The sequence below is a fragment of the Sprattus sprattus genome, assembly GCF_963457725.1.
Source record: "Sprattus sprattus genome assembly, chromosome: 15".
NCBI lineage: Eukaryota > Metazoa > Chordata > Actinopteri > Clupeiformes > Clupeidae > Sprattus > Sprattus sprattus.
The window spans coordinates 31,308,382-31,320,535 of record NC_137913.1 but is presented as its reverse complement, the minus strand read 5'-3'; the positions used below and the strand labels follow the sequence as shown (position 1 = coordinate 31,320,535).

General features: G+C 41.4%; 1 protein-coding gene and 1 pseudogene across 3 annotated transcripts in view; one reads left to right on the top strand and one right to left on the bottom strand.

Annotated features, from left to right (window-relative positions):
* Positions 1-1,432, top strand: part of ikbkb (inhibitor of nuclear factor kappa B kinase subunit beta) — a 57,771-nt gene extending 56,339 nt beyond the window's left edge. For both annotated transcript variants that reach the window (XM_080853043.1, XM_080853042.1), the window contains exons 21-22: positions 1-10; positions 493-1,432. The exon at positions 1-10 is cut by the window's left edge and continues 90 nt beyond it. In XM_080853043.1, the coding sequence (XP_080709169.1) occupies positions 1-10; positions 493-543 (61 nt within the window). In that variant the 3' untranslated portion in view covers positions 544-1,432. The remainder of the gene's footprint in view (positions 11-492) is intronic.
* Positions 1,433-5,635: 4,203 nt separating this feature from the next.
* The window catches only part of LOC308376383 (tripartite motif-containing protein 16-like), a 270,456-nt pseudogene continuing 263,937 nt past the window's right edge, over positions 5,636-12,154 (bottom strand). Inside the window, exon 5 of the transcript in view lies at positions 5,636-5,741. The product of the transcript in view is annotated as a tripartite motif-containing protein 16-like (transcript). The remainder of the gene's footprint in view (positions 5,742-12,154) is intronic.

Below are 12,154 nucleotides of genomic sequence, written 5' to 3'. Positions count from 1 at the left end.
GGACATGCAGGTATACTCAAACACACACACACAACAAAACACATAAACACACACACACACCAGGGTTGCAATGGTACAGTGGGACCCAAGGTATCTATCGGTATGTATCATGTTTTTTGGGCCACGATAACAGCACGGGTTCGGTAACTCTACATTTAAGGAAAATAAATCACCCTTTAAACAATTTACTATTTCCAACTCATAGGCCGCTCCACGAATTGAGCTTTACTTCCGCTAACATTGTGAGATGTGGCATTTGGCCTTGGGGATGTCTGCAGTCTACGAGTGCCCTTCTTTTCTTTTTTTTATTACAAATTGTTGTTGTACCGCATCCCTAATACACACACACACACACACATTCTGAAAGAGGCACACTGTACATCAACTTTAAACCATTTTCTCCTTCTGTCTGTGTGTGTGTGTGTGTGTGTGTGTGTGTGTGTGTGTGTGTTTGTGTGTGCATCTCTCTGTCTGTGTCTCTGTGTCAATCAGATGATGAAGGAATGGCAGTGGCTGAGAGGTGATAGTCCCCAGACTCTCTGATTCAAACTGTGTGTGTGTGTGTGTGTGTGTGTGTGAGTGAGGGAGAGAGAGAAAGACCAAAGGAGATCATGCTCACCAATGATCCATGGATCTGTACTGCCACCTTGTGGAGACAGAGCACCAGTGCAGCTGCTGCCCCCTCTAGGCCTCTAGGTGGAAGTGATGCACCTCTCCTCCACACTCAGGTACCTCTGTCTCAGAGTCTCAGACTGGACTGGAGTAAAGCCTGTTCTGCTCTTTAAAGGGAAAAAATACTTCTTGAATGACTTTAAAGGTTTGATCTGTGATTCTGGCAAAAGGTTGTTGATATTTGAGTGCCATAGCCATTTATAGTTACGGATTCGGGACTGTGTGCGAACACTAGAATTATTTTGTATCGCATACAAAGTATGATCAGCTAGAGGACAACAATTCATTACATTTGGCAAAAGTTTTAATGCATTAGAATTGTGGACTGTCCTTTAATATGCCATAGGGTTTTTTTAAGCTTTTTTAAAAGGATCACTTCCTTTCCTTAAATATATGTGTCTGTATGTGTCTTAGATGTTTTGTCGGATGGAAAACTGTCTCTTAACCCTTAAATGTTTTTGTTTTTTTAGTAAAAGTGTTTTTTAAGGATCATTTTATTGTGCCTGTGGGTTTATATTTCTTTGGATGTATTATTGAAAAAAAACATTGTGTCTGTGTGGGCTGTGAATCTGATAAAACATTGTGTCTGTGTGGGCTGTGAATCTGATAAAACATTGTGTCTGTGTGGGCTGTGAGTCTGATAAAACATTGTGTCTGTGTGGGCTGTGAATCTGATAAAACATTGTGTCTGTGTGGGCTGTGAATCTGATAAAACATTATGTCTGTGTGGGCTGTGAATAAAAAAAAAACATTGTGATTAGTACAATTTTGGGCCTCATTTATAAAACGTTGCGTAGCAACCATCCTACATTTTGTCTAAGACATTTCCTGAAATGAGCGTAAGTAAGATCCACAGTAAACAGACGTACACACAAAAAACACGTGTACGCCAATCCTTGGGTTATAAATCACAAATGGTCGAAATTGTGCGCAACTGAATCTCCGCCCTCAAAACGCCCCTATTAAATCTAATCAGCATATTATCAATGCACAAACAGAGCGCATCCTCAATGCACAAACTCTCTGTGACAGAGTGGCAAGCTAGAAGGAAACATGTAAACAGAAGAATTAAAGTGAGGCTGACATCGACGTTCTGCTGATGGAACAGCAGATGCAGGCCAAAACATCGTTAGAAAGCCTGTCTGGTGGCGTAATGCCAAAAGCAAAGTATTTGACATGTAGTAGACACATCTCCGAAGCACCCGCACCTGCGGCACGAGCAGCACGAGCAGCACCAGAAGCCGCATCTGCGGCAAGAGCACCAAGGCTTTGGTGCGCTCCACTACCGACCTGTGCTGTATTGAAGTGGGCTTCCTAGGCTTTCTGAGTGTGCGAAATCTGGATGAGAATAAATTGGGAACCCTGTTTTACGCAGGAAATCCTCTTTCACATTTTGCTGGGCACTGTATGGAAATCTAATAAATTGCGGGCATATGGGATAGTATACTGCGAAGAACATCGGGCAAAATTCGGCTTAATGATGACGGGGATTGCTCGACTGGTCTCCAATTTCTCATCGGAACGTTCCTGTAGCCAGGAATCCAAGAACGGACAATACCTGAACGTGTATGGCCTGGTTGCCTCTGGTACGCCTCTAGACGAGAGGCCATCTGGGCACAACCAGTGGTGTAGTGGTCCTTGGAGAAGTGGGAATACTCTTTATTTTTTTTTAAGCAGCCCATACAACACATGATAAACGCCCTGTTATGAGAGGTGGTTAATCCAATGCTGACTGTTAAATAAGTGGGTATACTCCGTGTACCTGCGTATACCCTGGACTACACCACTGGGCACAACGCTCTCGGCAAGCGGTACCTGCTTATCAGACATACATCATCCTGTGTCGAAAAGGCTGCACGATCACAAAAAAACCCTCTCTCTCCCTATTGTGCAGTTGGCAATATCCTCTAACAACGCCAATGCAGCCATATCTCCTACTGAAAACTAAGCCACTTTTAGTCTTTTTATAGGCTATAAGTTTAAGCGAAATGTTTTACACTTGGGAAATTAAAATATGTGAAATCTCATTCATGTGTAAATAATTCTAATAGTTTATTTGATTTTATTGAGCGAAACATTAATTTGGCCTTTCACCATTAGCCCAAATGGTGACGGTGGTGCTGACGATGATGATGATGATGAAACTGCGTGTCGGCTGTTTGCGCTCAGAGAGTCCTGAATTCCTGCAGTACTCCAGTATTGCCGCAAGGAAATGTACTTACACGAATTGAAACCAGACGTAGAGATACGTCCTTTTCTACGTCTAAGACGGTTTTTATAAATCTGTACTTAGACGTGGATTTGATCGCACGCACAGTCTAAGATCAGTTCTGTGCGTAAGTACGTTTTATAAATGAGGCCCTTTGTAAAATAATTTTAATCAATAAAGTGATTGTACACATCCAGTGGACTGAGTATTCCCCCAGACAGACAAGGGACTACTTTAGGAATAAATGTGTTTGTGATTCATTATTATGCAGGGCTTTTTCATGTGGTGTGTCATTTTCTTCAGCCCTTCCTGTTTTCCGCAATTCTATTATTTGCAAATTCAAGTAAAAATCAGCAATGGCGGCGTTAGGTTATGTAGTCTGTCTCAACCATACACAGTCAAACTGACTCAATCACTGCCTTAAGTCGAACTCATTTGGTGTCAGGTGTGTGATGAATTGATAACCGCGGTGAAGTTAGTTTGGTGTTAGAGGTATGTGCTTGACGTTTACAGCACAGCTGGATCCATAACTGTTATCTCATTAAAGGTTCAATTCATTGATTTTGAATCATCATGTTTTCTGTTCAGCTTTCTTTTAACAATAGTACAGGATTACTGTTCTGATAATAAGAACTTGTGATTTTGGAATAGAGTTTTAAGGTTCAAACCAAGACAATTTCAATAACATTCTAGTATAGGGGAAATTACCATTTAAGCATGGTTATGAAAAAAATCACAAGAACACAGAAAAACAAGAAATATTTGACAACACTAAAATAGAGAGAAAGAGAGAGAGAGAAATCGTGGTTGGACTGTTTTCTCTCCCGTGATTGTGATCACATAACAGCTACACAACATGATCACATCTTAGGTTCAACCTTCTCTTGGCATAAGTCTAGACACACACATGAGCTTCTTTATACACATGACGCCAGTCACCTGCACTTACTCAGTGTCAATCTCGGCTCTCACCCAGAAGAAAGATGATCTCAAGATTCTGATCTGGGTTCAGATGGACTCTTGCACACAGCCACATCCCCTGATGGGGGGAGAGAAAGTGTTGTTTCTCATACACGCAAAATCCACTGCTTCCAAGAGTCTTCTTATGATGTTCTCATCACATCAATCGTGTGCTTTTTATTTAAAAAATGTAAATGAAACATGCACTATTAAGACCCTATGCAAGTATTTGTTGATTGGTGCAGCCATGCCTGTCATTTTACAGCAAGAACAGTGCATTTCATTAGAGACCAGTTCATTTTCTGAAAAATCTGATGAATACAGTGTCATAAAGATTTACTTCTAGTCAACATAACCTAATCAGCTTCATAGTAGACCTCGCATCAGCCATATGTACACATACAAAGAGGGACTAACAACCTGTTAAAAAAAAAAAATTCTGTGATTACAATTACATTCATTCCTCACACAATGGCTTATGTGTGGTGTGTTGATATGAGTTACAGCAGAAGTCCAGAGGTGCAGTAATGTAATCGCTGTGGCCCACAGATGTGTGAATGGCTTTGGTCTAATGCACCCCAAGATCAGAGACCCTCAGGCCCAGCTGTCAGATCCTTACATGTGTGTGGTGTGTTATATGTGTGGTGATGAGATGTGGTGTGTGTATGGCTGTGTGTAGAGATGTGATAACAGCATTGGGCCTCATTCTCTATCATTTTCTGAACTTCTTGTGAAATGTTACTTACGCGACTTCGTAAAAACAACGTAAGGGAAACGCTTCCGCTGCATTCCCACACGCTTGAAAATGCGTTAATAAACAGCCAAAGTCTTCTCAGCTGTGTTCCTCCGGATTAGTTTCTTAAATTGATGCACGTTCTCGTGAAAGTGGATTTGCATACATACCCGCCCCGCCAGCTCCTTATTAGGGCACGCAACCATAGAAACGTTTGCTGTCGGAATCTCCCGAATCCACATGAAAGCACCGCTAATCATGTCTAAGCAGACAAGCAAAAAGCGCAGATTTAACTTAACCGGTGCAGACATGGAGGTACTGCAGGATGTGTCCATTCTATTCCACTATGGCTATTTAAACGCGATTGGGTTTAGTGTGTATTTATTTATTCACTTACATGTTCAATGTTCGTGTACATTTACATTCACATTCAGTCATTTAGCAGACGCCTTTGTCCAAAGCGACGTACAAGGGAGAGAACAGTCAAGCTACGAGCAATAGAGACCTAGTGTAACAATAAATACTACTTTACATAAGAAATAGAAAAACGAGGCAGTTCATTCCACCAGCTTGGATCTACAAATGAGAATAGTCTGGATTAGCATTCTGGTATAGTCCTTTTATTTATTTAACGATGCCTCATAGAATCATGACTATAAATGTGAAACATAATTTTTAATGATACAAATATTCTCGTATTTATTATTATTATAATTATATTAATCCGAGGATGTCTGTAGAGTTGACGTGAACGCAATCACCAACGGTTTCTCACAAATTCAGCCATTAACCCAGTTTTTAAAAATGCGATTCCTCAAATAATTCCACGTCGGCCATCTTGTGGTTATTTAAGGAATCGCATTTGAGAAGATTCCGGCAGAGTTACGACTGCTATTTCGCGTTCTCAAAGTCTTCTGAAGTTCAGAAGAAACCCCAGATGAGAAAACTATGGAGAATGGCAAATGTTTTCCTAAATCCACCGAAGTGGAGATCAGAAGAAAGTCCTTCTCAAAGTCTTCTCAACTGCTGTCGAGAATGAGGCCCATTGATCTGTATGTCAGTCACAACAGACTCACTGATGATTCATAATCTAGCCAAAACCTAGGGTAGAGTGTGTGAGTGAATGTGGTCTGGACTCTGTGCAGGAGGCTCATTGTGTCAGAGATGCTGTAGAAGGCCAGAGTTCCTGCCCTGTGATCCACATACACTCCTATTCTGGAGCTGGCCACTAGAGGGAGTTTAGTCTCTTTATTATTGTGTCTGATAAAGGAGCTGCTGAAAGAGAGTATCAGACTCCAGGATTGATCATTAGCTCCAAACTCACACTCATCACCCCCTCCTTTCCTGCTGATGCTTTTATATGAGACTGCTATATCAACCCCACACTCCCCACTCCACTCAACCTCCCAGTAGCAGCATCCAGACACACCCTCTCTACACAGCACCTGTTGCCACTCATCAAATCTCTCCTGATGATCAGGATATGACTGGGCCTCATCTCTCCTCTCCACCCTCCTGTTCCCCTCAGACAGATGGAGGAGTCCGTTTGCAGTGTTTGGATCCAGAGTAAAGTGGCAGGAGTCTGATGGAGGAGAAGACAGGACGGATTTAAATGAAAAACAAAAAGACAGATTTGGTGTGTTGTGTATGTGTGTGTGTGTGTGTGTGTGTGTGTGTGTGTGTAATGTCTGTATGTGTTTGTCTTTGTGTGCTTATTTCCAAGTGTGGATTGTGTGTTTATGGTTCTGTTATGTTGGTGTGAGGGTGAGGGCTGGGGATCATACGTTAATGGAGGTTTATGAAAGTTAACGTAAATAAAGGTTTATGTGTCTGGCTTCCTTTGCATGTCCATGTGTTGTAAAGTTCTTCAGTGTTGCATTTATGTACATGTATGTTTGTCCCTATATGTGCTCCAGGTTGTATTGGCATGTTCATTATTCTATGTGTATTCAACGGTGTGACTATATCCATTAAACTGTATCAGTTTGTGTGTGTGTGTGTTTGTTTGTGTGTGTGTACGTGCATGAATGTTTATTGTGTATGTCTGGCTGTCTCTGCTGAGCGTCATTTAAGATTATATGTGGTCAGAGATGGGCAGTATTTCAATTACTTGTATTTGAAATACTAGTTAATTTACTTTTGAGTATTTTGTAATTTGTATTTGATAGGGCAGATACAAAAATCGAATGTAATTTGTAACAAAATACTTTAGAGTGGAGTCATTTTGTATTTAAAATACTCAAAATACTTTCTCCAGTGTTTAGGCAGAAGGAGATTTTTTTTCTGTCGGATTCTACCACTACCATCTGATCTGCCTCTGAATGTCATTGTCGAATCAGGCATCAGTCAATTTGCCAAAAGTGGGGCTTCTTATGGTCCGCCCCTTTTTGGGGCGAAAAGGAAATCACCCCAGATATCTCTCATTGACTCTCATGTTAAATCCATGTTTTTTCACAAAACAGGGCTCAGGTCAAAAACTTAGATAGCTGTCTTGATCCTTGTCAATTTATCTTCATTAGTACAGAGACTAAAAGGAGGTTCTTTCAAAGAGCGAATCGAGTTGTTGCACTGAACGTTAGCCATCTTGACAGAATATGACTTGATCAAAGCCGTATGATGTCCTTATATGTAATTACGTATGACGAAAGCATGGTGGGGATAGCCCTCCCGGAAGCCATAGAGATTGCAGTTAGAGCCCTGTTTGCTGCTGCTGCCTGCAAAAATATATATATACAAAATCAATCAAGTTGTTGTCTTTTAATAGATTTGCTTAGTTACACTGACATTCTGTGACTGTTCTTTCTTTTTTACTGGGTTCACCGGAGCTTTGTGTACATTATATACCCCCGTAGCCAGGGCCCATAGACATATTTATGTCAATCTAAATAGTCAAGTCACATTGCCAAAAATACTGATGTATACCTTTATTCAGCGAAAAAATTACACTGACAGGTGTAATAGGCGTAATATGTGTGCGGGGGCAGGGGCGTGGTGGCAGCGGTTACATACATGAAAAAAAGGATACGGGACTCAAATGTTTGGGAACCACTGCCTTACAACACTGACAAGGGCCCGTCATAATAGCCTGCACCTGGGCCCGTGATAACTACGTTACGCCACTGAATAGCCCAAACCTGAATGTTCTGCTATACCAAATTGAGAGAAAACTGAAAATTCAGAAAAAGTATTTCCTGTATTTTAAAAATACAAAATACATGTATTGTATTTTGTTACATTTTCTGGCAACAGTATTTTGTATTTCATTTTGATACATTTATTTGAAGGGTATTTTGTATCAAAATACATTTTGATGTATTTTTGCCCATCTGTGTATGTGGTAGGCTTGTATGCTTGTATGCTTGCATATAAACTTGTGTCTATATGTGTTTATAGATTGTGAATGGATTAACATTTATTATCTGCATTTAAAAGTATGACTATATGCATGTTGCAGTTGGTGTGTGTGTGTTTGTGTTGTGTGTGTGTGTGTGTGTGTGTGTGTGTGTGTGTGTGTGTGTGTGTGTGTGTGTGTGTGTGTGTGTGTGTGTGTGTGTGTGTGTGTGTGTGTGTGTGTGTGTGTGTGTGTTGTCTGGCTAACTCACATTGTAAAAAATCCTCTCTCGTCACTGGTTCAGTCAGAATTGCATGAACTTCAATCACTATTGAGACAGAAAGAATGAAATTATAACAAAAACAAGAGCAATCCGAGATTTCTGACCTCCAGCAAGGAGGTACACAAATCCGGAAATTGTAATGGGGGTGTCCCAGAACCAAGATCCACCTCTGGTGAAAATTTCATAAAGATCCGCCCAGTAGTTTCTGAGAAATCTTGTCCACAGACAGACAGACAAACAGACAGACGGACAAATAAATTAACGGACCCGATCGCATAACCTCCTTGCTGGAGGTAATAACACTATTGCATCATTCCCATAATTCCCAAACACATCAGTTAAGATAAACAGTAGTAGTTAATGTTCACTTGTTCAGTGACACAATGAGTCTTCAGCTACTTCAGTCTTAAAGGCCACCCCATTCCCTCCCAGACATGATGAAGATGATGAAGAAAGAGGTGCCCTCATTTTAAGGTGTGGTCCGCCATTCTTATCCAACACACTTTTTGTCAAATTCAGTTAATTGCTGCTCACAGTCCTATAGTTGTCCATTGTGTGTGTGGGCTCAAATAACCTCTGGTGTTCGTAAACACAAAGTCCTGGATGTGTAAACGGGAAGCAAACATGGTGGTTCTGACCAGGCCATAGAAATCCAGGCAAAACAACACGTTGCTTCAGGAGCCCTTAAAGTCACACCTTGAAAGGACACTCATCTTCATGACCCAGGTCTATGAGATATCTGGATCTGTTCATCAATAAAACCCCAATGAAGTAGTTCCATGTTGTTATGGCCCTGTGCCCCTAGGTGACACAGGCATATTGAAAATAATGAGAATGTAATGTAGCAGGAACATGATTGACCTGCTGCAGATATCTTCATGACTCCTCCTTGCAGAATTGTTCCAGTTGATCCTTTTGTGAGGAGACAGCCTCAAAAGAGACGCCTTGGTTCACAGAGATGCATGATGAGTCTTTAGACTGACATGGGTCACTGACAGACTGGAAACACAACATTAAGAAATACAAGAAAAGATAGAAAGACAGAAGAAATTGTTTTTGCAGTCAGTAGGCTTCAGTAAAAGACCAAAAATGCTTTGTGTGAAATTGCTAAAAAGTCTTAATTCTGAAGTACGGTGGCCGAGAAGGGCAAAACACAAAAACAAACTCGGGAACATTTTTACATTTTGTAAAACACTTTAACAAGTTTTCGAAACACTTTTACAAGTTTTTTACGAAACAAAATAACATCTTAGAAAACATTTTTGCAAGTTCAAAAAAACATTTTTACAAGTTCAAAAAAACATCTTCTCTGATGAGTCCAATTTTCAGCTTTGCCCAACACATGGTCGTCTGATGGTTAGACTGAGACCTGGAGAGGCCTACAAGCCACAGAGTCTTGCACCTACTGTGAAATTGGACTCATCAGAGAAGACGAACTTAGGGACCTCCAGTCAGCTTTGGTTCAATCCTTATGGTCTTTTACAAACCTCAGCCAGGCAAAGTACAACGTTGTCCCGGAAGAAAAACTTGCTTCCTTTTGCTCTGACAATGTTCCCCAACTCTGAGAAGTGTTTTTTCCAGCAGGGTAATGCTCCATGCCACACAGCCAGGCGAGTAAAGGTGTGGATGGAGTACCACCAGATCAGGACCCTGTCATTGCCAGCCCAATTTCGAGACCTGAATCCCATTAAAAAAACTCTGAAATGTGATCAAGAGGAAGATGGATGGTCACAAGCCATGAAAAGAAGCCGAGCTGCTTGAATTCTTTCGCCAGGAGTAGCATAAAGTCACCCGACGGCAATGTGAAAGACTGGTGGAGAGCATGCCAAGACACATGAAAGTTGTGATTTTAAATCAAGGTTATTCCACCAAATATTGATTTCTGAACTCTTCCTAAGTTAAAGCATTAGTATTGTGTAGTTTAAAAATGAATATGAGCTTGTTTTCTTTGCATTATTCGAGATCTGAAGACACTGCATCTTTTTTGCTATTTTGACCAATTGTCATTTTTCTGCAAATAAATGATCTAAATGACAATATTTTTATTTGAAATTTGGTAGGAATGTTGCCAGTAGGTTATAGAATAAAACAAAAATGTACATTTTACTTTAACACATACCAATAAATAGTAAAACCAGAGAAACTGATCATTTTGAAGTGGTCTCTTAATTTTTTCCGCGGCTGTATATATTTACATACAATATATACAGCAACAGCACACAGCATAACAGAATATATATATAGACTTATATACAATATATACAACAACAGTACACAGAATAATAAATACAGAAATACAGAGATGGTATGTGTGACTTGCAGTCAATAAAGTGAAAGTTTAGTGCATGACTGTATTTAGTGTTCTGATGGCCGTAGGGAAAAAACTGTTCCTAAGACGTGTGGTCCTTGCTCTAAAGGATCTGTACCGTCTGCCTGAGGGTAGGAGAGTAAACAGGTGGTGGCCTGGGTGAGAGGAGTCTTTTAGGATGTTATTGGCCCTGCTAATGTAGCGGGAGCGTGCAATGGATTCCAGGGAGGGCAGGGAGCAGCCAGTGATCTTTTGTGCTGTGTTGATGACCCTTTGGAGGGCTCTTTTGTCTGCTGCAGAGCAACCAGAGTACCACGCCGAGATGCAGTATGTCAGTACACTTTCGATAGTGGTGCGGTAGAAGGCCACCATCAGTTTACACTCCAGGTTGTTTTTCCTGAGTACTCTCAGGAAGTATAGTCGCTGCTGTGCCTTTTTAACTGTCACTGAGGTGTTGGCAGACCATGAGAGGTCATCTGTCAGGAGGGCTCCTAAGAACTTGAAGGAGTGGACCTTCTCCACACAGTCCCCGTTGATGTAGAGTGGGGATCTGCACTTTGCCTTCTGTAGTCCAGAATTAATTCTTTCATTTTTGTGGTGTTCAGTGAAAGATTGTTGTCTAAGCACCACACTGTCAGTTTCTGTACCTCATCTCTGTACGCTGATTCGTCGTCTTCTGTTATGAGCCCGATCACAGTGGTGTCATCAGCAAATTTAATGATGGTGTTGGTGGGATGGGTTGGAGTACAGTCATGAGTGTACAAGGAGTACAGTAGTGGGCTCAGTACACAGCCTTGTGAAGAGCCAGTGCTAAGTGTGATGGTGGAGTAATGATGAGTCAGCCTACAGAGAGGAGGTTGACACCCTAACAACTTGGTGTCAGGAAAATAACCTCTCTCTCAACATCAGTAAAACTAAGGAGATGATTGTGGACTTTAGGAGACGGCAGGGGGTGGAGCATACACCCCTTCACATCAACGGATCTGAAGTGGAAAAGGTCAGCTGCTTCAAGTTCCTCGGGGTCAACATCAGCAATGATCTCACCTGGTCTGCCCACACTGATAAGGTGGTCAAAGCTGCCCGGAAACGCCTCTTCTTCCTGAGGAGACTCAGGAAGTTTGGCATGAATCCAGACATCCTCACCAACTTATATAGATGCACTATAGAAAGCATCTTGACTGGTAGCATCTCAGTGTGGTTTGGGAGCTGCACAGCCATGGACCGTAAGGCCCTACGCAGTGTGGTCAGATCCGCTGAGTTTATAATCGGCAGGAAATTCCCTTCCCTTCAGGACATCTACCTCACTAGATGCCTCCGAAGAGCTGGCAGGATCCTAAAAGACTGTCACCACCCTTCCTTCAGACTGTTCACCCTGTTGCCTTCTGGTAGAATGTTCCGAAGTATCCGGTCCCGCACCCGCAGACTGGAGAACAGTTTCTACCCTAAGGCCATCAGACTCCTAAATGAACAATAATGAACAATAATGCACTCTCATCACTTTACACTCGCCACTTTACTCTACACAGGCTCACTTTCACTGCTGTTTGCACTACATTTGCAATATTGCACCACCCACACACTTAATGTGTCTTTGTCTCTGTGTTCAGGTTATTATGTGTATAATATGTTCAGTATAGCTAAAAATATCATGTAGGTAT